This window comes from Manis javanica, chromosome 6 (genome assembly GCF_040802235.1).
Source record: "Manis javanica isolate MJ-LG chromosome 6, MJ_LKY, whole genome shotgun sequence".
NCBI classification, from domain to species: domain Eukaryota; kingdom Metazoa; phylum Chordata; class Mammalia; order Pholidota; family Manidae; genus Manis; species Manis javanica.
In genome coordinates this window covers 79809456-79835007 of record NC_133161.1, presented here as the reverse complement: position 1 = coordinate 79835007, position 25552 = coordinate 79809456, and the positions used below count along the sequence as shown (strand labels likewise).

Below are 25552 nucleotides of genomic sequence, written 5' to 3'. Positions count from 1 at the left end.
TTATATGACTCTCTTATATGGGACAGAAACATTCTCCTGCTGGCCTTGAAGGAATATACCACCATGTTATGTGATAGGGCCACATGGCAAGGAACTAGGTGGCCCCTCCGAAGGGAGAGCAGCCCCTGGGTAACAGCTATCGAGAAAATGGGGACTTCCTAGTCCAATGACCCTTGTATTCTGGGACTTGGAACACTTAACAACACTTCATTTCTGTGCTCTCTCACTCTATTTTCTCTTAACGTTCCTAGTCATTCCTTATGAACCTCCAGAGTGGGTTTGTTTTCCTCCCTTAGCCTTTCAGATATTGGTGCTTCTTGGCTCTCTTTCAGCTATTTTCCCTTTTAATTCAAATTCTCTTCCTAGGTAATGATATCATGCCTAAAGATCTCGGTTTTTACACATACACACACACACCCACACCCACACACCCACACACACACATACACACACACACACACACACACTGTTAGTTCTCAAATCTGCATTCTAGCTCAGGTCTCCCTCATCAAGGATAGCCCTTTATATCTAGCTGTTAATGAGATCTCTCCACTGAGTATCCTGCAATCTCCCTCCTTGCCAAACTTGCTCTCCACCAGCCCTCCTTATCTCCAAGAAGGTAAATGGTCATATACTTTTATTTGATAAATAGTTTGTTTTCCCTACCAGGCACATTCTAGGAAAACTTCCCTTTAATACTCTTCCACTTTTTGTATCCTTCCCCATATTTCTCTTCCTTAACAATTCTATTTCTGAAATATAGGCAATATAACTGCCTTTAATTGTCACCATTCAATAACTTCTTAATAGAGCTAACTACTTAGGCCTTTACCAAAACTGCCCCTCCGTAACACTAATGATATTGTCTATTATTTAATTTTTCTCCTTTTACTAGTATGGTTATGAATTTGCACTAATTTGATTTACCTTATACCCATTCTGTCTGCTCAGTCTCTGTTTACAGTAATACTCACTAGATATTCCATTGTCACCTAAATAATGGTATTTTCCAAGTTACTTGAATAAAAAGTAAGAGGGGGACAAGAAAAGTGAAAGAAAGAGTAAGACAGGGAGACAGAGACAGAGGACAGATTCTTTTAGGAACCATTAACCATCTAGGGTTCAATAAGTCAACCTATTCTGCTAACACCCTCTCCTAGCTTCCAGATTTGTTTCTCAAATAGTTCTGTACAAGGAAATGAAAAAGTTAGAACTGAGAAATACTGAGCATTTTTTTGTGTGCTCTCAGAAAAGTTTATTCTTACTCCTTAGATCCCTTGTTTTTCTTCTCAATCACCAAGGAATAAAATTGGAATTGTTTTTTAATTCCCTTTCATCAGCAACATCCAATAAAATGTTGTTATATAAAACTCTCCTGCTGAGCAGCTTCTCACCTCAGCTCCACACTTTCTTTCCTTTGCTCTTGTGATAACATTGCTAAAAATCCTCCTAATCTCTCACAAAGATGCTTGTAATAGTCCCTTTTAATTTCTCTCTGCCTTTCTTCTCTGTCTGCTTGAATCAATCCTAAATATTACTAAATGTCATGTCAATCAAACACTGCCTAAACTCCTTCTAGTCTCTGTTATTAAAAATAACTACAGAATGCTACTGTCCACAATAAATCCTCCACCAATCTGCCCCAGCTTTATCTCCTGATGTTCCCCTACTCAACTAATATTCTGCAGAACAACCTCATATGTCCCTGTCTCTGAGGTTTTTAATCAATGTATTTTCCTTGCCTATAAGAATTTTCAATTTTTCATTCACTTATAGAAAATTTTACCAAGGTTTCAAATGAAGTTTTGGAAATAAACTTCTCACTGCTTTTATTATTACCACATGTTATATGACATACATGGAATACTTTTCAAAGTAGGTTTTCAATCATATTTGATACTTAAATAATTATAGGAAGAAATATTCAGTATCACATATATGAAGGTGAATGATAACGGAGTTCGACTTCTGTTAATGACAGTGCATTTATATTGGACTAACTCCTCAACAGATAATGATGATAAACTAATGAAAAAACATTAAATAACACATATTTTAAGGTGCTGGAGGTAGGATAAGAGCAAAGACTGGAGAGTTTTTCACTCAAGCAAACCCCCACAATTCATGTAGCAAGGAATGGCTAGAACTCAAGCAGAAAGGTAGAGACTTAGTGGCTTGGAAAGTTATAGAACAGAGACTTAAAATACCAAGTCAGCTGAAAAGCAAGAGGACATTTCCAGAACCTGAAGGAGGCACGCTGAAGTCTATGATTAGATTCTCTCCCAAATCCTTGGCTGACATCTGAACTACATACATGTACAGGCAGGCCATAAAGAGCAGTGGCTGGACAGCTGGAAGAGTTTTTTGGTTGTTACCCATCACAAGAGATTTTTGAATTTGAGTCCAGCCAGGCAAACTGCCACTAGAATAAAAATCAGCTTTCTTCAAAAAAGTAACAGAACCTAGAATCTTGAAAACATACATATAGATGAATTTTCAACAATGTAGGGGTCAAGGGTACCAAAACCCCTAACCCCTGTGCAGTTGAAAATCTGTGTATAATTTTGACTCCCCAATAACTTAACTACTAAGCACCTGTTAAACAGAAGCCTTACTGATAACATAAACTGTTGATTAACACATATTTGTATTTTATATGTATTATATACTTTATTCTTTCAATAAAGTAAGTCAGAGAAAAGAAAATGTTTTTCAAGTTGTCACAAATCTCCACAAGTTTTTCCAATGTATTTATTCAAAAAAATCTATAAGGGGACCTATGCAGTGCAAAACCATGTTGTTCAAGGGTCAACTGTATTTAAAATGTCCAGTATGCAATAAAAATCGGTAGACATGGAAAAAAAACAAGAAAATATTCACAGTGAAGAGAAAAAGCTATCAATGGAAACTTACCTTAAATTGACACAGGTGTCAGAATTAGCACACAAGATTTTACAAAACAGTTGTTAAACATATGTTCAAGGGCTTAAAGGAAAATATAGTTATAATGAATACAAATATGGGGGAACACTCAGTGTAGAAATGGAAAACATACAAAATGAAAAGTTCTACAACTGAAAAGTACAATGTCTGTATGGACCATTAATAGGGTGGGCTTAACAGCAGGTTGGAGATGTCAGAAGAAAAGGTTAATGAATTTAAAAATAAATCAATAGATTTTATCCAATTTGAAAACAGAAGAAAAAATAGACTGAATAAAAATAAACAGAATCTCAGTGATCTATAGGAGAATGACCAAAAGTAATGCATCAAATGTGTGTGTGTGTGTGTGTGCGCGCGTGCATGTGTATATATATATATGAATCTCTGAAGAAGACTGAGGGAATGAAGCAGAAATATTATTCGCAATCATAATGGCCCCAAATTTCCAAATTAGGTGCAAAAAATAAATTTATGTATCCAAGAATCTTTGATACAATCTCGGATTTACATCCGAGAAATGTAAATCCCAAGCTTCCCACCCATCACACCTAGACACACATGGACACATAGGTCCACTGTAGAAAAATTGCTGAAAACCAGAGAAAGAGAAAATTTAAAAAGACAAAGGAATTACAAATAACATAATATCAATATTAATGAAGCCTGATTTTACATCAGAAAGAGATTAGAAGACAATAAAGCATGTTTGAGATACCGAAAGAAAAACTGCTAACCCAGAATTCTCTATCCAGGGAAATATCCTTCAAAAATACAAGGGCGTTTTCAGATAAAAAAAACAGCAGATTTGTTGCCAGCAGATCTGCACCACAAGGTGTATATATTCTGACTTTGTATATATGTATATGTGTGTGTTCATATATGAATATAATATATGTATATACATATATATACTCTATATATTTGCATATATGTTAGTGTTCTGACTTTGCACTGGACTGATTTGTCTTCGACTCTCTAAACTTCTCCCATTATATCATCTGTATTATTTCTTTTAAAATAATTCAGTAATACACTGTAATGTATTTGTGTATGCTACTTATTAGCTTTAATCTACAACTAGAGGTGATTAGTTAACATTTAAAATATGCTCATCAAAAATCCTGCCTATAATGACACTTAACAGCTGAAGTACCTTAATCAGGGACACTCTCAAGAGGCACTTGAGTAAGCACTTCAGATACTGCTAATTAGATGTACACCCAAGTGTTAACTAAGAAATATCAGAAATGATTTTTCACTAGTGAAATGAATGTTGTTCTTTGGATGTGGTGGCTGAAAATATTTTATAGTCACTACTTCCCTTTCATAAATGGAATGTAAGAATCAAAAGAGTCTTAACTACAGAATATGTAAAGCCCTGTTTTATCTGTGTCCCATCTTAATGTAGGAGTCTTCCTTCTGACCTGAAAGAGGTAACAGATCCTGACATCAGAATATTGTGTAACATGCTTCCAAGTTAAACTGTGATAGAAGGTGCTTGAAAATGTGCCTAAAATAAATGAAAGTTAAGAGTTTACCCAGTTTTTTGGAAAAGATTATGTGACTGATCTTTGAACCTGCTTGTTAGTAAATATTATAATATGTGTGGCAGAATTCGGTTGAAACTTGTGCTCATTATACTATAGCACCTCATGGTGGGGTCTTGTGGGGAAGAGGTGTATAGCCCTTGCCCACTAACATTTAGCTTAAAGCAGTTGGTCATCCCCCCACACCCAATTCCACCTCCCTTACTTCACCTGATTGAAAACTGGAGTAATTAAAAAGATTTTGCATGTCCTTTGGAAAACACTGTATGTGGTAATTTATTCATATTCATTATTATTTATGTTCATATATATTCTAGTTTGGTGGTTACACTGATAAAAGTTTATATGAGAATACAACAAAGAACAGAATTGGATGTCAAATACTGTTAACTGGACAAATTAAGTCAATGAATTGTTCAGTGAATGAATACATGAAGAATGGACTGATACACAGACTTCATGGCTGACAAGGATTTTGAAGGCTCAGAGATCGTTTCTCAGATTCAGGTAACATGAATCAGTACATCACAAACGCCTTTCCCTTTCACCAGAGGAAATGACACCATTTTTCTTTTAAAACAAAGACCCTTTAAGCATTACTTTCATTGATACGAGTGAAATTTTCTCACCTCCAAATGGTAACCAACTCTGATAAAAGCACAAAGTGGGTCAAAAGCTCCAGTACCACAGGTCAGAAGGTGTGTCCTGTTATAGTGATGCAAAACACGAACGTAATTTGCACATTCACTCTAAACAAGAAGAAAAAGAAAAAAAATTGGTTTATATAATTAAAGTGTTTAGCCCTTTTTGATTTTTGTTTTTCCTAACCTTAGAAATCTTATGTTTAAGTCTCCCCTGGCAAGGAGACAAGGTGGCAGATGCAAAGAGGGCAAGGACCAGTGGCAGAAGAGACCGGGGTGGTAGATGCACCATTTAGCTGGCTGCAATGTACGCATTACCTTTTATATGGGAATTGCATCATTTTACCTGTCTTCCAGTACACAACTGAGGAATTTAAAAAGCCCTACTCAGAAATTCATTCAAACGTAACGATTTGCATGGCATTATGTTCCGCTAAGTAATTACGTTATTCCCAAGGCTGTTATTTTTAAAAAGTACATATAAACAATGCATCAGCATAAAGTCAGAAAACCAATAATTACAAAAAGCTTCATTACCCTTAATGAAACATATGCAGACTTTAGGGCATTACAGAGCTTTGATGTTTGGGAAAATAAGTCTTATACGTTCAAACATAAATTCACATAAAGCACTTCCACAGAGAGTTTTCAAGACAGAAAGATAACCAATACAGGTTATTTTATACCTTTTACTGGACAATTGCAGTCCAAGGGTCAGGAAACTTTTTACAGAAAGGACCAGAGAGTAGATATATTTAGTTTGATGTGCTATCTGGTCTCTGCTGCAATTATTTACCTATGCAGCTATAGCATGAAAGCCACCGTAGACATAGCAGAAATGAATGTGAATGACCATGTTCCAATTAAACTATTTTTACAAAAATACACAACAGGCTACCTCTGGCCAAGGAGCTCTGGTTTGCCTACATTGAGATTCAGCTATAAACTTTTAAGGACATAGTCTTTATTTTACACACCTTTATATTATCCAATTCATCGAACACAGTACCTAATACATACTACATGCTTCACAAATTTTAATTCACCAATTTCTAGGTGAGTTTTAAGAGCATTATGCCAAACTAAAAAAAAAAAAAAAACTGCTCAGACCAGTGTGGCTAAATTAATTCTGGCAAACACCTTCTTGACAAATTTGGTGTTATTATTCCTTTTAAAATAAAAAACAAAACATTAACCTCTTTTAATGCTAAATATCACTTTGATATCAACACATGCAACCATCGACAGTGAAATGTTTTATAAGGACAGATTGTGACTTTTAAAAGTCTCTGGTATAACAGTTATTAAGGTGAAAAAGCCAGCAGAACATTACCACTGTAAGAGCTTAAGATTATAGTATTTCCTTGGTAAGAATGAGGAATGCACTCCTAAACTGATTCACTAGGGCACACAGATATATTTACTCCTTCAATTTCCCACTCAGGAAGCATTTTACTCTGTGGGTGACCCATGCAGTTGGAAAACTCTAACCACTTAGACATGGGGAAAATATTCTATTCTCATATTGCTACAGGCACCTGCTTTTTTTCTCTTGAAACATTGTCACATCTTGAATGAGCCAATTATATGAAATTTTGGCTCGGCTGGGCTTAGAGTGACATAACCTAGGAGCGTGTTCAGTTAGTCAGCATCACGTGGTGGACTAAGGCAGCAGGAATGCCTGGACTCATTCTTTGGCAGTGACCCAGCAGCTACAGAGAATCAGGAGGTGGTACAATGTGCATTAGTTTTTTACACCATATTGGTTTTTCTTACTGAAAACAAGCATGTTAACTTTCCAAGGGAGACATGCATGGCCTCCTGCAAACACATGCACTGAGCTGCCAACCAGCTGCTTGGGGCCCGTGTGAGTCCTCTCACTCCTGGTGCAGCTCTGCTGCCACCCAGGCTGGGCTCATTCACACCCGGCAGGGCTGTTATGGAGAAATGGAGGACAGGTTGTTCCAGGAGGGGGACCCTGACAGAGCTGGGGGGCAGGTAGTGTGTGTTTATTGCCTTTGCCTTCTTTCCAACTTCTTGTTTTTTTCTCCTTTTGTTTCTACTTTATTAATCAAAGTGACATGGAATCTCACAAAGATGTGCTTAGCTTTTCCTTGAAATGAAAAAAAAAGATTACCTGAAAATGTTTTTCTCCCAAGCCCATAGGAAATATGCATTAGTAGAAGGAATTTATAAATCTGAGTTGATTAAAATACAAGAAAATAAAAAACCAAGATTTGGATGGCAGTTCAGCTCCCTTGAACTTTACACTGAAATTAGTTATATAATAATTACATATATAAAGTATGTGTACATACATACTATACATATATATGTGTGTGTATATATATATTCTTCCTGAGATAAGTTGCATATATGCTTTTAGGAGCACATAAAAAGTTGGAGATCTAGTTATTTGTGATTGACCGGGAATATAACTGGCGATTTGTTTCACTTACAATGAATAATACTTACTGCATCTTTTCCTTTCATTATGCATTCTTCTATTTTTAGTGCTGTACTAGGCCAGTGTATCTGAAATAGAAGATATTGTACTATTATACAACTGTATACAAAAAAAAAACCACAGTGAAAAACGTTTCATTTTTTTCTGTAGTTCAATACATTTTCATTTTGTTGTTTTCTGAGAAGACAAAGCAAGACTTTACCTTCTTTACATCATTATTTGCATAATTAAGACTCTTGTGTGTGAACTTTTACTTCATGCTAAACTTAATTTTTTTAACCTTTCTGAGGATTTCCTCAAGTCTCAGCCCTTCAGACTCCACCCACAGTTCAACCAGCCCTGCTCTGTACTTAACCTGCCATGACCTCTGCTATCCAGTCTTTCTTTCGAACCTGATTGCCCCTCCGAGTCAGGAATCTCCTTAAGTTCTCTTTGCATTTTTATCACTTAGAACAGAACTTGGTGTGTGGTGGACTCAGTAGTGTTTGCAGCATGAAAGGATTAAAGGATGAATGACTCTTTGGGTGATGGACACTCAGATTGCCTCCAAAATCTCTACCAGACCAAACGTTGATATGTCTTTGTGTATGTCCCTTTGTGACATGTAAAAGAAAACCATTGGTACGTACAACCAGGAGCAGAATCACTGTGCCTTACGGTATGATTTATTTAATCTGCTAATGTAGTGCCATGTGCCCTCCAGAGGGTGACATGTTTACACTCCATCAGCAGTACTATATCCTCACTGACACTTGGCATTATCAACTTCCTAAATTTTATACTAAGCACTTTAGATTCAGTATTTAATTTAATCATTACCATGACTTTATCAAAGACAAAGTATTATCTAGGAAGCTTTTAAAAAAATATACATGTTTCTCTGTCCAGCCCCACAGTGCAGTAGATCTGTGGGTGGGAACCAAAAAATCTGATGCATTTGAGTTATCATAGCAAATGGTAAGTTCTCAAGTGTTTTCTGAGCCTCAGGACCCTAAACCTCCTCCTAGATAACAGTTCACCCTGACATCTACTGGACCAATCACCTTCCCCTCTAGCCTGGAAAAGCTCACTGGCCCCCTCTCTCACGTCTCTCTCAGATTCCGTGGGGCACCTTCTCATGCTGAAGTATCAGCTTCATCAGCTGTGCTGGTCAGGTGACAGAACACCCTACAGTTTTTCTTCACTGCCTCCAAAGGCTTCCCCTTGGATCCACGTGTACTCACGGAAAGCACTCTGAAGATGTCCACTCTTACTCTCCTACTTCTGTGGCCACTTTGAGCCAGGATACTTCAGTATTTCTTTGGTTCTCTTCTTTTTTTAGGCAATCCCGTTCTATTCTTAAGTTAACTTTTGGTGAAGGACTAGAAGTTTTTCAGAAGAATAGCCTGGGCCTCTCAAGGTAAAATTAATGTTCCTGCAAGAGCCTTTTCTTCCCCAGGACACTTGGGTCCTCAGGGCCGGGACTGAGAAGGGCTCAGGTGTAAGTTCCTACCACCCAGGCTCAGTGTTTGCTGTCACTGGGCCTGTGCCCGCAAGCCCTGCTCTCTTCCTCTGTGGCAACTGGTTTGTTCCTGTCAAGTTCCCACTATCCCTCCCTGATATTACTGCTCTCCCAATCCATCATCATCCCATTCTGTGCTCTGTTAGCCTAGAAAAACATTCTAGTTATCAAACTAAATATTAGATGCTGCTGATTGGAAGTAATTTTTATTCAGTGAGTACACTGCTTAATTATTTTTATATCAATGACCAACATGCAAAAATGAGAAATTTTGCATAAATATCCAGATTTTTCTAGAAAAATCCAGTGGTAAGCAACAGGCTTGCGTCGCTGTGTGGCAACATTGCTCTGGAGTTGAAAGTTTGAAGTCTTCTTTAAATAGGACAAGTGTTCTCTGATTTGCTTCAGACTTCGGTTTTTAACCTGACAGGCCCCTGTAGGCATTTTGGTGTCTATAATCTGATATGTATGTTTGAATCTCAGATATGGTTAAGTGCAAGTTTGCTGTTGTTTTTTTAAAGCTGTGCCTCATAAAATAGCAGGTTAGGCACTTACATGCTAAAAGTGAAAGAGACTTTCACTGAACTCACACATTATGCAGCCAAGCCCACTCCTGGTACATGAACAATACTGGGGGTTTATAAAAGTGATGACAATAGCCTTTATTATGATGATGATCTGTATATGATTAAATTTATTATCATAGGAGGAAACACTCTATGGTTTGAATTACAGGTATTAAAATATTACTCTGGTGTTCTTATTGGCATAATAGGCCACGAAGTTTTTTACTAGCAATACTCAGCATCAGGTGCTCTTTAGTCTCATACTAAAGTATACAAACTTTTACATGAAAATACATGAGTATTTTCTGTTTATGTTGTGACAGAAAAAAAAGACAAAGGAAAAAATTCGGCATATAAGAGAAAACCAACCAAAAAGCCAAATGCACACACATAAAATCCTAGAATCGCTGTTCCTGATTGCAGCAATAAATCCATCAGTGGATCTTGTATGATTCAGGAAAGACATCATAAATACGTCAATGTATGGTTCGGTTGCAGCTTCGCGTCTGCTTGAGCAGAATCACTAATATCATTACAAGTTAAGGATCCTGGAAGCGAAGCTATAGAATTTATAAACTTTGCTGATCAATTATTCTGGAAAAAATTCTTACATCCTAGGGACAGATTGTCTCAGATGATATCTAAGACCCATTCTAACATGAGATTCAGTTTGGTTTTGAATTATGATTTTACTGTGGATGCATAAATTATTCAAAATGATATGTTAGAACATGTGCCTATATATGTACATGGGCCATATATATACACATTATATATATATTGTATACACTGTATATACTATATATATTAACAAAAAATATAAATACAAATTCATTTTAGGGTCATCTATCATTAGAAAGATTTTCATGACTAATTCAGTTATCAATATGAACAGAGTGAACACCTCTTCTGTAATTCACAATAGTGCTTTATATTCTTAACTCACATAATTTATGAGATGCAAGGCTCTCCTTAGAATATTAGTATCCCTTTTCATCCATTCATTCACAAATGAATCTCTTATTCATTTTTCTTCATTATGTAAAATGATGACTATTTTAAACTGTTTTTCCACAATTTCAAAGTACTAGATACCAATTCTTTAGAAAAATATACCAAGTTCAGCTTTTCAATGCTGAAATAATATCCAGGCCAGTAAAATAACCTCAACATCTTAGCCTGTATTCCTCTAAATCGTTGTTTTATAATGATTGTTTCCAGGACTATCTGAATACACTGTTTGGGGGGCAATTCTTTGTAGGATTTCTACACATCTATTGACAGTTTTTGTTACACATAATATTTTCAAATAGCCCTGAAAGACAGATAGAATCTCCTTTGAGAGCAAATGAAAGACTAGTTTCCTGTGTTGGATTAATAAAAATAATGCCTCCCTCTAGGCAAAGACTAGGTAGGATTACAAACACAGCCCTTATAAGACTGGGGATTCCTAAGTTTGGGGATCATCAGGTATAACACATATTTACTACAAGAGCAGCGTCTGCCTGGGCTGCTATGCATCACTCCCTGTGGGACCTGAGGGGGCAAAACAATCGCTGGAAACACTACCATGCAGTATGCTCTGCTGCGAGTAATAGGTTCCTTTGTCTCTGGCCCAGGAGTCTCATGTCTTCTGCCAGCATCTATGAAACTGTGACAAGCTAACTTGTCTTGAAAATAAGGTAAAACCTCAGACCCTTCACAGACCTGATATCAAGAGAATATGTAATGGTGAAGAAATAAATGGCTTTCCTAGGGTTGTCAGAATATGCACTGTTTCTAGCAGCAAACCTAATAATGTCAATTTTTCTAGGAATGACAAAATCATTTTTTCAGGCACATCTTACAACATGTTTTACAACAAAACCTTTCCTGATATCTTTTTCAATAAGTAGTATCTCTCCTTCCTTTGATCTTCTATTATATTCTTACTTGCTCTACATAGGAGTATAGCGATTTGTATACTTAACTTTAGCTCTCTTATTAGACTGTAAGTTACAGAGAGCAATGATTTATTTCTGTATCCCTACCAATGCACAATCCTTCCCTGGCACAATGCCTTAAATGTAATCACTGTTTATTCAATATCTATTGATTGACTTGTATTAATCAACACACCTTTATCACATTCTTTGTAAAGACAATCCACTAAAGGATTTTTACAGTAAAATCTGAGAGGTGAGTTTCATTGACATGAAAATGCTGTAACCAGTGTCAAAGGAATGAGACAGAGAACAATTTTCAGTGTCATCATGAAGAAAATCCTGTAGGATGCTAGCAATAATCTAGGCATTGAAAGACTGGTAGGATTTCTGAAGACAGAGAAAGGATCTTAACCAGATTCCTTTGGGTGGATGGAAAGAGGAGAAGCAGAGGACTGAATTATGGATATTCATCACTATAAAGTCCATCACGTGGAGTTCTCCAAAGGAATTATGTAATTACAGATTTACTCAAGTTTTGTTTTCGCTTTTGGTTTTGTTTTGGTTTGTTTGGCTTGTTTTTTCCACAAAATTTAGCAGGCTCAAGACTGCATTCAAATGTTCACTCACATGAGAAAAATATGACAGAGAAAGACCTTACTGAAAGTGAGGGGTTATTTGAAAGCCATCATGTACAAATATTCTTCCAACATAGCAAGGGAAATTATTTTTTTCATTTGTTTTGGCAGTCAGGACATCTTTTGGTTCTGCTCCAGAGTTTAGCATCAACAAAAAAACCATAAAATTAAGCCATTCATTCTCACAAAACATTTTTAAAAGCAGTTAAACAACAGGGTGTAATGCTATTTCCAAATTCTCTATACCAAGAAAGGTACAAAAAGCAAAGGTTAAATACACACCATTTAATCACAATAGTCCCACTGTATAATTTAATTGTTCCAATGCACATTAACAGGCAATTTACCATTCTTGCACATCTCAAAGGAGAAAAATAAAATAAAAATTAAATTACAAAGTAATTTTTTCTGGATTCCCTATTGAGTATCATAATTATACTTGGATTAAGGATTTAACAACTTATTGTTATAAAATATTATGACACAGAGATTTAGGGGAGCAAAAATAAATGAACAAAGAAAAAACAATAACAGTCTAAAGGAAGACTATTTCCTTTTTTATTTAAATAAATAAAGAAAACAATATGGTAAGTCTCTTCATGGAATATATTTTAGTGACTAAGACACTGTTACAATTTCATCTGATATACTCTTCTTAATTCTATTATTCTAATGAAGATGTTTGTTTATATTTTAGTTTTTCAATCTACATTTTATATCTATGTACTACACTAGTGTCCTTCAATGGGTATTTTAATTATTTGTCCTATAAAGATCAGTAAGAGCAAAAAAGTACTTTGAATAAAACACATTAAAAGAGTCCTAATGGTTTATAAATGGTAGCCTTTAACCTGCCACATTTTCCTTCTTAGTGTACATGCTTTTACACTTAATTATTACAACTGTCAGTATTCAAGTAGTTTACATGCCAGAATTATAATCTTTTCAACTATAGACAAAATTTGTACTTAAAATGTTTACACTCCAAAGCATTTGAACAAGAACAACATAACTGCAAAGACATTATTGGCCTGATGAATGCCCTTTTTAATGGATGAAATTTACTCAACTGCTATCATTAATATGAAACACCATCTGCCATTTACATGCAAATTATATTTTAATGCCTCTCTACCACTCAATAAAAAATTAAATTCTGAAATGTAATAATTCTTTTACCTTTGATGCAATAAAGTTGAATACATGGGAAAAGTATAAATACTTTTATGAGCAGAAGTGTCAAACAGAGCTATATGTCCAGATATCCAAATTAAGTACTGTAATGTTAATAGTGGTAAGAATAATTTTAGAAAAAATAAGTTGAAATATAGAAACTTGGAGAAAAATTACAGGTGAACGTTCATTAAATTTAAAGTTTATTACTAATATGGAGTATTCTATGAAGTCCTATAAAATATAGCAGAAATAAATAAACATCTACTTTTGATTTCTTTATGGAATGGAAAAAAAGGAAAGAAAGTTTTACATCTCAAAGTGGTATTGGTATCTTCCAGAGGAAAATCTTGATTTGTCTTTTCCGGAAGTCACAGTAATTCTCAAATGTGCGCAGATTGCGAGGGGCTATACAGATAGAACATGGCAAACTAATCCCTTATCTGTGGTTGAATTCTAGAGCTTCCTGGGGCTCTCAACCTTTGCCATAAGTAAACAAGGGGAATACAGCCCTTCTTCCACTAGTCAATGGTCTTTCTCCACTACTGTCACCAAAAACTAACTGTTCCACTAGTGCTGCTTAACCATCACTAAAGTGTGCTCATACAAAGAGAGTAAGAACCAAGGGGAAAGAAACACCTCATCACAAAGCCAGAACTAATGGTACACCTACGATCAATTTGGAATGCAGCGAGTTCAAGCCAAAGCAGTAACCTGCTTTTCCACAATGTGACACAGTGGAAAGAGCACAGCCTTCTCAGACAGATGGACCTGGTTTTAAATTCTAACTTCTACTTACTGGCTTCATGGCTTTAGTTTCCTTTTCCTTCTATTTACCTAATATGCTACTGCTAAAGTAATCACACTAAACTGCATTTCTAATTCTGTTATAGACACAGTGAGATTCCCCGAGTGGCTCCCACATTGCCTACATTGTTTCCACAGCATGGCAGTCATTATGCTTCAAATTCCAAAATAAGCAAAAACTGCGGGCCACACTGTAAACAAGATCCTTGCCCTGTTGCTAGTGAAGAAGTAGGTAGGTGGCTGGGGGCAAGGGAGGTGGTGTAGAAGGTAAACAAAATTAAACTAAAAGAACTCAGAGAATGATTAGTTTGAAAGTGGCTCTGACAGTAAGTACAAAAGGATTTGCAAAAACGCAGACTCTGAAGAGAACAGATTTATTGGTATCAGGATAAGCAAGAGACACACTTTCATTCTTTCACTAACAAATTAATTATGTTTGTTAGTACCTACACCTTCAAAGATGAACATAGCACAGTACCCACCCTTAAGGAGCCTTCTAATAAAGTTGACTGACAAGTAAACAGCTAATTTTAATACAATATGAGAATCAATATCAGACCAATGGATAAGGAAGGGCTAGGAGAACATTCTCTAAATCTATAGAGTTTAACAGAGGAAGGAAATAGCTTATTTTAACAACTGGGAATGTTTGGAGACTTATACGAGGGAAGAAGAATGTGTAAGGAGGCATTAAAGAAAAAATAGAAGTGCTTGACATCACTGATCTTCAGGGACATGAAAACGAAAATCACAATGAGACACCACCTCACAACTGTTAGAATAGCTATTATCAAAAAGTCAAAAGTTAACTACAGTGGTGATGATGTGGAAAAAAGGCAACCCTTGTACACTGCTGGTGGGAATGTAAATTGGTGCAACCACTATGGAAAAACAGCATGGAGATGCCTCAAAGAATTAAAAATGGAACTACCATGTAATCCAGTAATCCCATTTCTGAGTATATATCCAAACAAAATGAAAACAGAATCTCGAAGATATGTCTGCATCCCCACGGTGCCCCTAAATGGATACATGGATAAAGAAGAGATGTGCATACACACATACATCACATGTGTGTGCATATGCATGTGTGTGCATACACACACACAGGAATGTTATTCAACCATGAGGTAGAAGGAAGTCCTGCCGTTTGTGACAACATAGATGGACATGAGGGCATTATGCTAAGTGAAACAAGTCAGAGGAAGACAAATGATGCACGATATCACTATATGTGAAATCTAAAGAAGTCAAGCTCATAGAAACAGAGAGTAGGATAGTAGCTGCCAGAAGCAGGGGAGTGGGGAAAATGGGCAGATATTGGTTAAAGGGTACAAACTGCCAGTCATAAGATGAATAAGCTCTGGGGAACTAATGTACATACAGCATGGTGATTATAGTTAACAATACTCTATTATATATTTGAAAGTTGCTAAGAGAGTGGATCTTAAATGTTCTCTACCTAGGAGTACTAAATGTGATATGATGGAGGTGTTAACTAATGCTATGGTGGTAATCATTTTACAATATATAAAATATATCGAATCACATGTTGTATACCTGAACTTACACAATATTATGGGTCAATTATATCTCAGTAAAACTGGAAAAAAAGTTCACAGATGCGATCTATTGGCAATGTGTTGGTGTACATAAGTGGAGATTAGACTAAAAAGGTAGAGAAGAGGAGATCATGAGGGTTTGTTATCTTTGCTGAACTGAGAAAATTGTTTATTTTTACTCAAAATATTTAGAATCCTTTATAAGATGGAATATGAAGTAGGATTTGTTAAGTGAAAAAGAATTTTGGGAATGCACCAATCAACTGGAAAAAAAATCACAACATAATATGCATTAATCTCCAACTGAAATTTAGTATTTCTATCAAAAAAATGTAAGAAAAAAATCATGGTAGTATTAATAGATCTGTGGCTTAATAATCAAGAGGAACAAGTATTTTAGTATTACTTTAGAGTTGTTGCAGGTAGCTCAAAATATTAATAACATTCATCATTAATTTGAAACTACAATATTTAAAAGTCCTGTTGCTAGGTCTTATTTCTTAATGTATTAATGAAAAGCTACATGTTTTCATATTACAAATTGTTACTTTTATATTTTGATAGCTATATTTCAATATATTTATATTTTGATAACTTTTCTTAATACCTTGTGGTGTAATCCTACATATTTATTTAATACATTTAAGGGTCAATAGACTTCACCACACTGCTGGATCCAAGGCACATAAAAAAAGTCAAGAACCCTTACACAAAACCTATTTTTTGCCTATTTTGTCGAGAAAAAGGAAATGATAATGTAGAAAGGATAGAAGATAAGCAATCCTTAAGAAGAGGCAAAAATAAAATAATAAAGCCAGAGGTACTTTGACGCTCATGTAATCACAGCCACACCACCAGGCTGTCCTTCCTTCTTGTGGTCATCTACCATCATCCTTTGTCACAACTCCATTGACTGAAAATTTTTTTTTTACCTAGATTAATGGCTTTCTTGTCATAAAATGAGTCATTGACCATCACTCTGGCCAAGGCACACCTGATCATCTGATCTTTCAATGATCTGGTCTTTCAGATTGACCTCAGCAATGCACTTGGATGTAAATTCTCCAGCCCTCCACAGTCCGATATGGGAACTATTAACCACAACTGGTTATTGAGCCTTGAAATATGGCTACTGGGTATTTTATTTAGGTACCTTCTCAAATTGCTTCTCTATCATATCTTCTCCTGATCACCTTATCTAACACAGCAACCCCTTTTTCTCACCTTACTAATCTGTTTTTTTTTTCATAGCATTTGTCATCATCTGGTATTATCTTTTTCTCTATTTTCTGATTGTTTACAATGTATATGTCCTGCTTCTGCAGTGATAACTGGGTTATTAAAATTACACATAAGTAAAATTAAAAATAAATAAAAATGATACTGTAGTTGATAAGATAATGGATGAGTCATTCCTCAGGGCTAAACAGATGCATCAAGGGAAGAGTGTTATGTGTGTGGTCAAAAAGAACAAGGGGAGGTTCTGAGTCCCACACTGCTGGAGGAGTGGGACTCTGTACACCACTTTCAGCTTTGGAGACTGGTTGGCATTATCTCGTATAGGAGAACATTAATAGCAATTAACTTATAACCAGCAATCCGTTCTAGAATGAACATCCCAGAGGCATTCCTGCACACGTGCTTTAGAAGATGTTTGCTACAGTGATCACAGAAACATCAATAAAGCAGAATACTGGATACCACCCAGCTGTCCTTTGACAAGTAATGAATAAATTAAATTGTGCTATATTCATATGGTGGAACATATTACATACAAGTCAAAGTGGATAAATAAGAACTTATTCATAGCTTATAATGTGTGCCAAGCATAGTTCTTGGTTCTTTACTTCTATTAACTCACTTTTATGTCAGAGGGGATTAATATTTCTACCTTTACAAATGAGGAAACAGAGGCCGAAAGGATTTAAGTAATTTACCCCATATTATAACTGCAGAGCCAGGATTTGAACCTAGAAATCTAATTTGTGTCCCTACTTCACTATTCTACCGCTACAACAAATGAACTCTTGCTACAAGCAACATGATTAAATGTGAAAAATAATATTAAATTTAAAAAAGCAAAACAAAAAGCAATCCCAGAAGACTGCAATAATACTAATATACATCATTTTTACATAGCTTAGGGCAAGTAACTCTAAACAGTATACTATATAGGGAAACATGATAAAATAATTTTTAAAATAAAAACAATAAAATGGATAAACATAAAACACAGGGTAGTAATTGCTTATAGGCAGCAGGAAGCATGAGGAGGGAGAGAGAGGACACAAAGATGCATCTGCAATGTGGTGGGTAATGCACTCATTCTTGAGTTGGATGGTGGGTTCACAGGTGTTAATTTTACTGTTATGCTTTCTAACATGTTTATTTATATTTTTATGTATCAAATGTACTTCAAAAGACATTAAGAACTAATAAATGAATAGAAAATGAGAAAACAGAAAATGGGCTTTGGCTACTCTTGCAAGGCACTGTTTCCTAAGGGAAGCAAGGGGGATGTGGTATCACCAGGTAGATGCAGATTTGAGCGTTTTTTTTTTTTCCTCTGGGAGGGTCTGGATCCTACTTATGGAATGATAGGTTAGATGTAATGGTTTGATCCTCAGGTTTTGCCTCACAGTGGGTATCTGGCCATATCTGGAGATTGTCTGACTGTAATGTCTTGAGGAACGGTTCTCCTGGCACCCACTGTGTATAGAAGCCAGGGGCACAGCTAAATATTCTACAATGCACAGGATGCTCCCTTCCCCACTTAAATTTCTTCAAAATGCCAATAATACTGAGGCTGAGAAACAAAGAGATAAAGAAAATCAGGAGAGATTTAAAATATAGTAAGAGTATAAAATACAGTAATAAATAACCGAGGAAGCAAGGTCCAGAAAAGACGGGAGGAGAGCTTGGCCAGGAGCAGACATTTCACATCATCAGAGTCTGGAGAGCATGAGGCACCAACATGCATTCTTGAGACTCTCTCAAACAGAACGCCTGTGAAGCAGACGTCACTCTAACTCTGCTATTGCTGGAAACAAACACAACGGGCCTGTTTGCAGTCTTACTGCTAATCATTTTGTGGAAACAGGCAGGAAAAGAATAAAATAACAAATGCAGGTGGGATGATGTCACCTCTGAGCTAATAAAGCCGAAGCCTCAGGACTCCTCGCTGGTTCCTGGCCCTTGTGTGGCCCGGTGAGTCGCCTCAGCAATTTTGAAATTTACATTTGAATGAATTATACTTTCTGAGAGATTTCACCAAGTTGTATATATGTATATATATTAGGCCTCACAAAATAAACATTTACCCTTAAATGCAGCAAAGTTATTCAATGTTATAATTTGTGTACATTCCTTGGAGTCCTTGCTAGATACCCTGAAGCTTCAATGGCCACACACTATTCTATTTAGCTCCAGAAGATGCATTTCCTAAAACCTCACCACTCCAGGTCTCTTAGATAGTCTTCACAGGGCATTTCCTCCATAAAACCCAGTCATTCCAGCATTAGAAGCCTGAGGGTACAGTTAGGACAAAATAATAAAGGAGAATAAGTAGGTGATACAATTTCACCTACTCTAAAGGGGTTCCACATTAGTGTGGGAAGCTGCTATCTCTTGGTCTTAGTGCCACATGGGAAACTTGTCATGCAAATTTGTATACATTAAGAGTCATCTACAAAACTTGTTAATAATGTGGATTCCAGGGGTCTAATCCATGAAAGTTAGCATGAACATGATCTAAGGACAACAATTTAAGAACTACTTCTTAATGCAACAATTCTTAATTTTCTGGGTGTCAGATCTCTTGAAGGATCTTTCCATATTCATATACTTGCAATTTTAATATGGGGAGTGTATTAGTTTGCTATGGCAGCTGTAACAAAATACCAGAGTGGGTGGCCTAAACAGAAATGTTTTATTAAATTTCTGGAGGCTGGAAGTCCAAGATCAAAGGGTTGGCAGAATTTCTCCTAAGGTCATTCTCCTTGGCATACAGATGGCTGCCTTCTCGGTATTCTCTCATATGGTATTTTTCTGTGGCTGTACATCCCTGCTGTCTCTTTTTGTTTCCAGATTTCCTCTTTTCATGAGGATACCAGTCAGACTGGATAAGGCCCACCCTAATGTCCTCATTTAATCACCTGATGAAAGGCACAAATGTGGTCATATTCTGAGGTACTGGAGTTAGTGTTTCAGCATATGAATTTTGGGGTATACAATTCAGGCCACAACACAGATTATTCTATGGCCCCCACATTTGTGATCCCTACATTGGATATGCCTTCACAGAAACCAGAGTGTGCAGATTAGCTAATTGAGAGAAAAAGAAGAAAGCCATACGGTGAGTACCACAGTCAGTAAGAAAAAGATCATCCAAGGAGGGAGAGAAAAATCCACTGAATCTGACTGGAAGGAGGAGGTCACTGATGGTCTTAGAGTACACTGATGGTGTGTATGTGTGTATGTGTGTGTATGTGTATAATTTAAATACTGTATATATTTTTATATACATACATGGAGAGATAAAGAGAGATCATTTCTTTGAGAAGTATTGAAAAATAAGACTAAAGATGATAGAAAAAAAGGAAAGCATGTCAAACACACAATGTGCTTCCCCTCCAGTGTGTAAGGACTAAAATGATAGTGAAAGGACATAATCCAAAAAGGACAAAGAACTTGAGCAGAGATGCCAAAGAAATATCAGCAACATTTCGGAAGTTCTATAACATATGGTCAAGTGTTGACTGGTTTGGCAAACTAGCAAAGCTGAAATTTAAGTCTGCAGGGTGAAGGGAGCCAATAAGCAGGCTGACTCGAAAAGAACTTCCGAAATTCTCAGGAATTGGAAATCTAAGTCCCTCAGAGAGTAAGAATTGGGCACGGGTGGGGGTGAAATCAGGAAAATCATTTCAAATTCTGTATAATAAACAGCAAGGCCAGACAACTGGGGGGGAAAAAAGTGACTTAAAGAAAGGAGTCCCAGAAAGAGAATGAGGGGGAGAATGGACAGACGGAAAAACTTCAAAGAAATAATGAACATTTCCAGAGATGAAAGTCATGGGCTCCCCTGTAGAAGGCCCGCGGTGGATGAGAAAAAGATCAAATCTAAGAGAAATTTAACAAAAATTTAAATTTTTTAAATTTAATCGAGGGATTTTTTAAATAAATCGAGGGATTGAAGGCACATAGGTGCCTGGGGTCAGGATTAGGGATACAGAACAGCAGGAAACAGGTTATATACAAAACTTTGAAATTTATATTTCATCAGACTTCTCAGCAGCTGTAGAGGATGTGTGAAAACAATGGAACAAGATACTCAGAATCCTGAAGCAAATGATTTTCATTCTGTAATTTTATATTCATCTATCAGTTATGTGTGAAGTGGGATGATATTATTTTCAAATATAAAACACTCAAAATTTGACTCTGGATTCTTCTTCAAAAAGCTAGTTGGAGGGGTGTTTCAGTAAAATGTCATAATAAACTCAGAAAGAAGACTATGCAAGTGGCAGCCCCAGAGGACAGTCCTGGAGGATGGTGGCATTAAACTCCGGGATGACAAGAGTGCCAGGAAGCACATTTCTAATTTAAATGCCAAAAACCTGGAACTGATGGCAACTGGTTATAATTTACTACATTGAGAGATGTAGAAAAGCTCTGGGAGAGAGTTTGGTTAAAAATTAGTGAAAGTGATAAAAATATCTAAGCAAATGAAGAAAAGGGTACTATCTAATCCCAGGGAGAAAAAATAATGTGTGATCTATTTTCCTAATAATAATGATGTAAACAGTTATAACTTAACCAAAAATTGTGGTGTAGCTATCTTGGGGACAATATAGCTCAGGGAGCAGATGACTGGGGGGTTGAACAGGTATTTAGCTATTTTACTACAAGAAAAGAAAGCTAAAATCCTCATTTGCCTGAAGAGAATGGCAACAGATACTGTCTAAAATAAACAATATCAAGAAAGAAGAGTACACAAATGTTCTTTAGGAAAATAGAGGTAAGAACCAGAAGAAAAAGGAGAAGTTTGAAATGACTTTCTCTAGGGATTAGTGACTGGGAGGGAAGGGCAATGCTGCTTTTCTTCATAAATGTTTTTAAATGACTTTCCAAAATATGGACATTGATCATTTAGACAAACACAAAAATAAATGTTATAAAGAACATGTAACATTTACATTTAGAAAATGTATACATACATACAAAGAAAATGTAACACATGATGTAACACATACATTTATGGCAAAAAAAATATGGTCTAAATATTGCTATATATTTTATATAAGTTTGATATGGGTCACAGAAAAGTGTACTTCCATTCAACTTTGTGTAAGTCTAGACTATAAGAACTATTTTTCTTCTTATCATAGTTAACCTTTTCTTGAAAATGTTGGGCAGTTGCCTGTTTTAATAGACTTCAATCCAACAAGTTTAAAGAGTATCATTTGAAGTAGTGACGTTACCAACAGAACTACGTGAATTAGCAATAGCAAGATCTTTTATTCATATTTCTTCAGGCTGCGATTCTGGAAGTAATAAATCCTCGAGGGATTGCAGGTAGATCAGCATGTTCCAAACCCAGCTCTCAGGACTGTGGGTGTGGTGACAAGGGCCATCACCGAAGAGGAATGCCTAGTGCACCAATCTGTATTCTTCTGGGAATACAAACATAGTGCTATGACAGAAATTTCCTTTTCGTTAATTTATAAACTTTTCTCAAAATGATTTCATTTTAATGAATTCTTTATTTCTCCCAATAATATTATTATGCAGAATGTTAAAGCGGCCAACAATGAAAAAAACGAATCCAAGTAACACCCGTGCAAGAAGCTACCTCCCTCATCACTTTTCTGTCCCTCTTAAAATAGAGTTTGATGTTTCCGTACCTCTCTGTAACCATTGCTGATTTGCTCCAAGCTGAGGGAATACACAAGATCCTTGCCTCCCACGAAGAGCCTCTCTTGATACTCATCGAGTAGCATTGTATGGAGATCAAGAAATCCAAAAGGGCTGTGAAAGACTGACGTTCTGTTTAGATCCAAGAGTTCTGAAATGCAAAAGGATGAGTGTGAAAAACACAGAGGGAAATACAAATAAATACCTTTATAACACTTTTTTTCTCATGGGTCTATTTTTATACTTATTGGAACTATATAGGGAATAGTCATTTTATCATGAACATAAATCTTTAAAAATTTGTTACGCACAACAAATAAAAATACACAGTACATTAACAGTACTGTATTGTATATTTGAAAGTCGCTAAGAAGGTAGATCCTAAAAGTTCTTATCACAAGAAAAATGTTCTGCAGGAGATGCTGGATGTTAACTAAACTTACTGTGGTCATCATTTTGTAATATGTGCACATGTCAAATCACTATGTTGCATACCTTAAACTTATACAATGTCATACATAAATTTCTCTCAACAAAACTGGAAAAATAAAAAAACTGTCCATAAATTCCAGGAGAGGAAATCCTGGGGCAAAATACCTTGCTGAAACCGAAATCAGCCAAAGGGAGAAGTAAAGTTTAAAACCTATTTATTACAAAAAAGCTGTCCAGCATCTTTCTCTCTCTCCTGCTGTGGCAGAAGCGAAAAACCTGCCCCCAATCTCTCAGGTCCAGATAAGCCCTCAGTCACCCAGGTAATACCCACTGATACGGAGATGGACTACTTCTCTCCACCCCTTGGAAATGCCTGTTGATATGGAGATGCACTAAAGCCAGGCGAGAAATTTTGGAAATATTGCAATTTTACCCACAATGTTCAAAATTTTAAAATGTACAACTGGGAATAAATTTTAATGTGCATGAATTATGATCTTTTCTAAGTCTATGAACCTAAAAACCTCAACTTCTTTGTGAGGTAAATATCCTATGTTTTTAAATAGAAAGAATTATCCTTCACAATCTTTAATGTAAAGTGCTATGTGGAAAAGTCATTTTATTATCACTTTTATATTTACTTCTCTGTAATAAAAATCTCAAAACTACAATAAATACTCCCAAAGTTAGTCCATTTCATTCCAGATAAACACCAACTCAGAAAAAAATGTTTCCATTTGAAATTGGTTTTGAAGTAACATCCAGAATAAAATTTCTAAGTCTGGAAACTATCAGTGTCATTAATACAATGAGGTGACACATGGTAGCATTCTGTATAATGGGGATGACTGATAAAAATGGGTGGGGATATACTTTCTATCATTGTGATTTTGGATAGTCTTTATGCTTCATCCCTGTATCAAAAATTACAAACTATTTGTTTGGGCTAGTATACATCTGATTTTAGAAAGTCAGAATATGGCCAGCTTCTCATGTGTGTGTATTTGTTGTTGAAGTTATTTAATTACATATGGGAGTTCAGTACATAAGGCTGGTAAATGATATATCAAAGTTTTTGGTGATGAAAAAGAATATTGCTTCTTGCCCCCCCAGCTAGACTCTGCATGCTGAAGATTTCCTGAAGAGGCATCTTGGGAAATATGACAAGTTGGAAGATAACTTCATTTACTAAAGCTCAATGCCTAATGCATCTGACAGAGAGTGTGTAATATTGGTGAACACTAAACCCAGGCAGCAACATGAAAGGTGACACATCTATAGCACTTTACCCACTCATACCATCTCTTTCTGAGAAAGCAGAAATGAAGTACTTTCCTCACTATTAAGAATGTATTCACTGTCTCTATCTGTACTCTGAAAGTGCTGATGCTCAAAATTTTGTGAAGTAGGGATTACTTCCAACTTTCAGTTAAAATAAGCAATACTGCTAAAATCAAAGTATCTCTTATAAAGGTAAAACTTGTGATACTGAGTCATTTGACTATTTATATAAATAAATAATCTGTGAACAAGTTTTGAGGGTGGGATGGAAAGAATAATACAGTGTTTTATTTGGGGAAGAAGAAAACTGTAATTTGAGAGATTAGGTGTTCTTGAATCCTGGAAGACAATTTTTTCCCACTTAGTAATTGTGTCAAGGTAGAAACATATTGTTTTCCTTCTTTACAAGGCATCCATAAACAGCAAGAGATGCACATTTTAGGGATCCAATACCATGACAAAAATATGGATCCAAGATGTCCACTACCATTACACCTTGTCTTTACATATGGTCACTGGTTTTATATCAAGGCTGCTGAATGGACTTTTTTCCGGAGAAGGTTTCCCAGTTATTCCCATAGGCTTCTAAAATGCCCCAGTTTTGTGCACATTGAAATCTTTATCTGAAAGGATGCAACTGATCAAAGAATGGTTATACATTATCTAGAATTAATAGGTCTCTAAACCACAATAAGGTGCAAAGTTTAGGATATTAAGTTTCCTTGACACAGAAGACAGTCACAAAAGGCATCAGATATGCGGGCCCTACCCTAAAATGCCAGTGTAGTCTGTGCCAATATTAAAAAGTATAAATTGAAGTACGGGGCAGCCCAACCAGTAAAGAAGGCATTCCATGAATAAATTCCATCTAAGGACCGCCTTTCTTGTTTCCCAGTGAGGCCATGCACACAGAGACACAGACACAGAGACACAGACATCAACTTCTGCTTGCTTTAGGGTCTTGCCAATCTCTGTTATGCTTACTATAATTCTTAAAGTCTAAAGATGGTAACCCCTATTCTTTGGCAGTAATAACAGAGGTCAATTACGGACTAAAATGTTTTTTATTCTGATACATCAACTTTTATCCCAACCCATCTTTCCATATCTATGGCCAACCCAGTCCCATGAGATCACAAGGATACACTCATGTTCCTGTG

The 25552-nt window shown here is 36.1% G+C and overlaps 1 protein-coding gene across 1 annotated transcript in view; it reads right to left on the bottom strand.

Annotated features, from left to right (window-relative positions):
- Positions 1–25552, bottom strand: part of SEMA3E (semaphorin 3E) — a 248405-nt gene that overhangs the window by 83672 nt on the left and 139181 nt on the right. Inside the window, exons 2-4 of the mRNA XM_073238907.1 lie at positions 22670–22830; positions 7607–7666; positions 5120–5239 (exon numbers count right to left, since the gene is read on the bottom strand). Of these exons, the coding sequence (XP_073095008.1) occupies positions 5120–5239; positions 7607–7666; positions 22670–22830 (341 nt within the window). The remainder of the gene's footprint in view (positions 1–5119; positions 5240–7606; positions 7667–22669; positions 22831–25552) is intronic.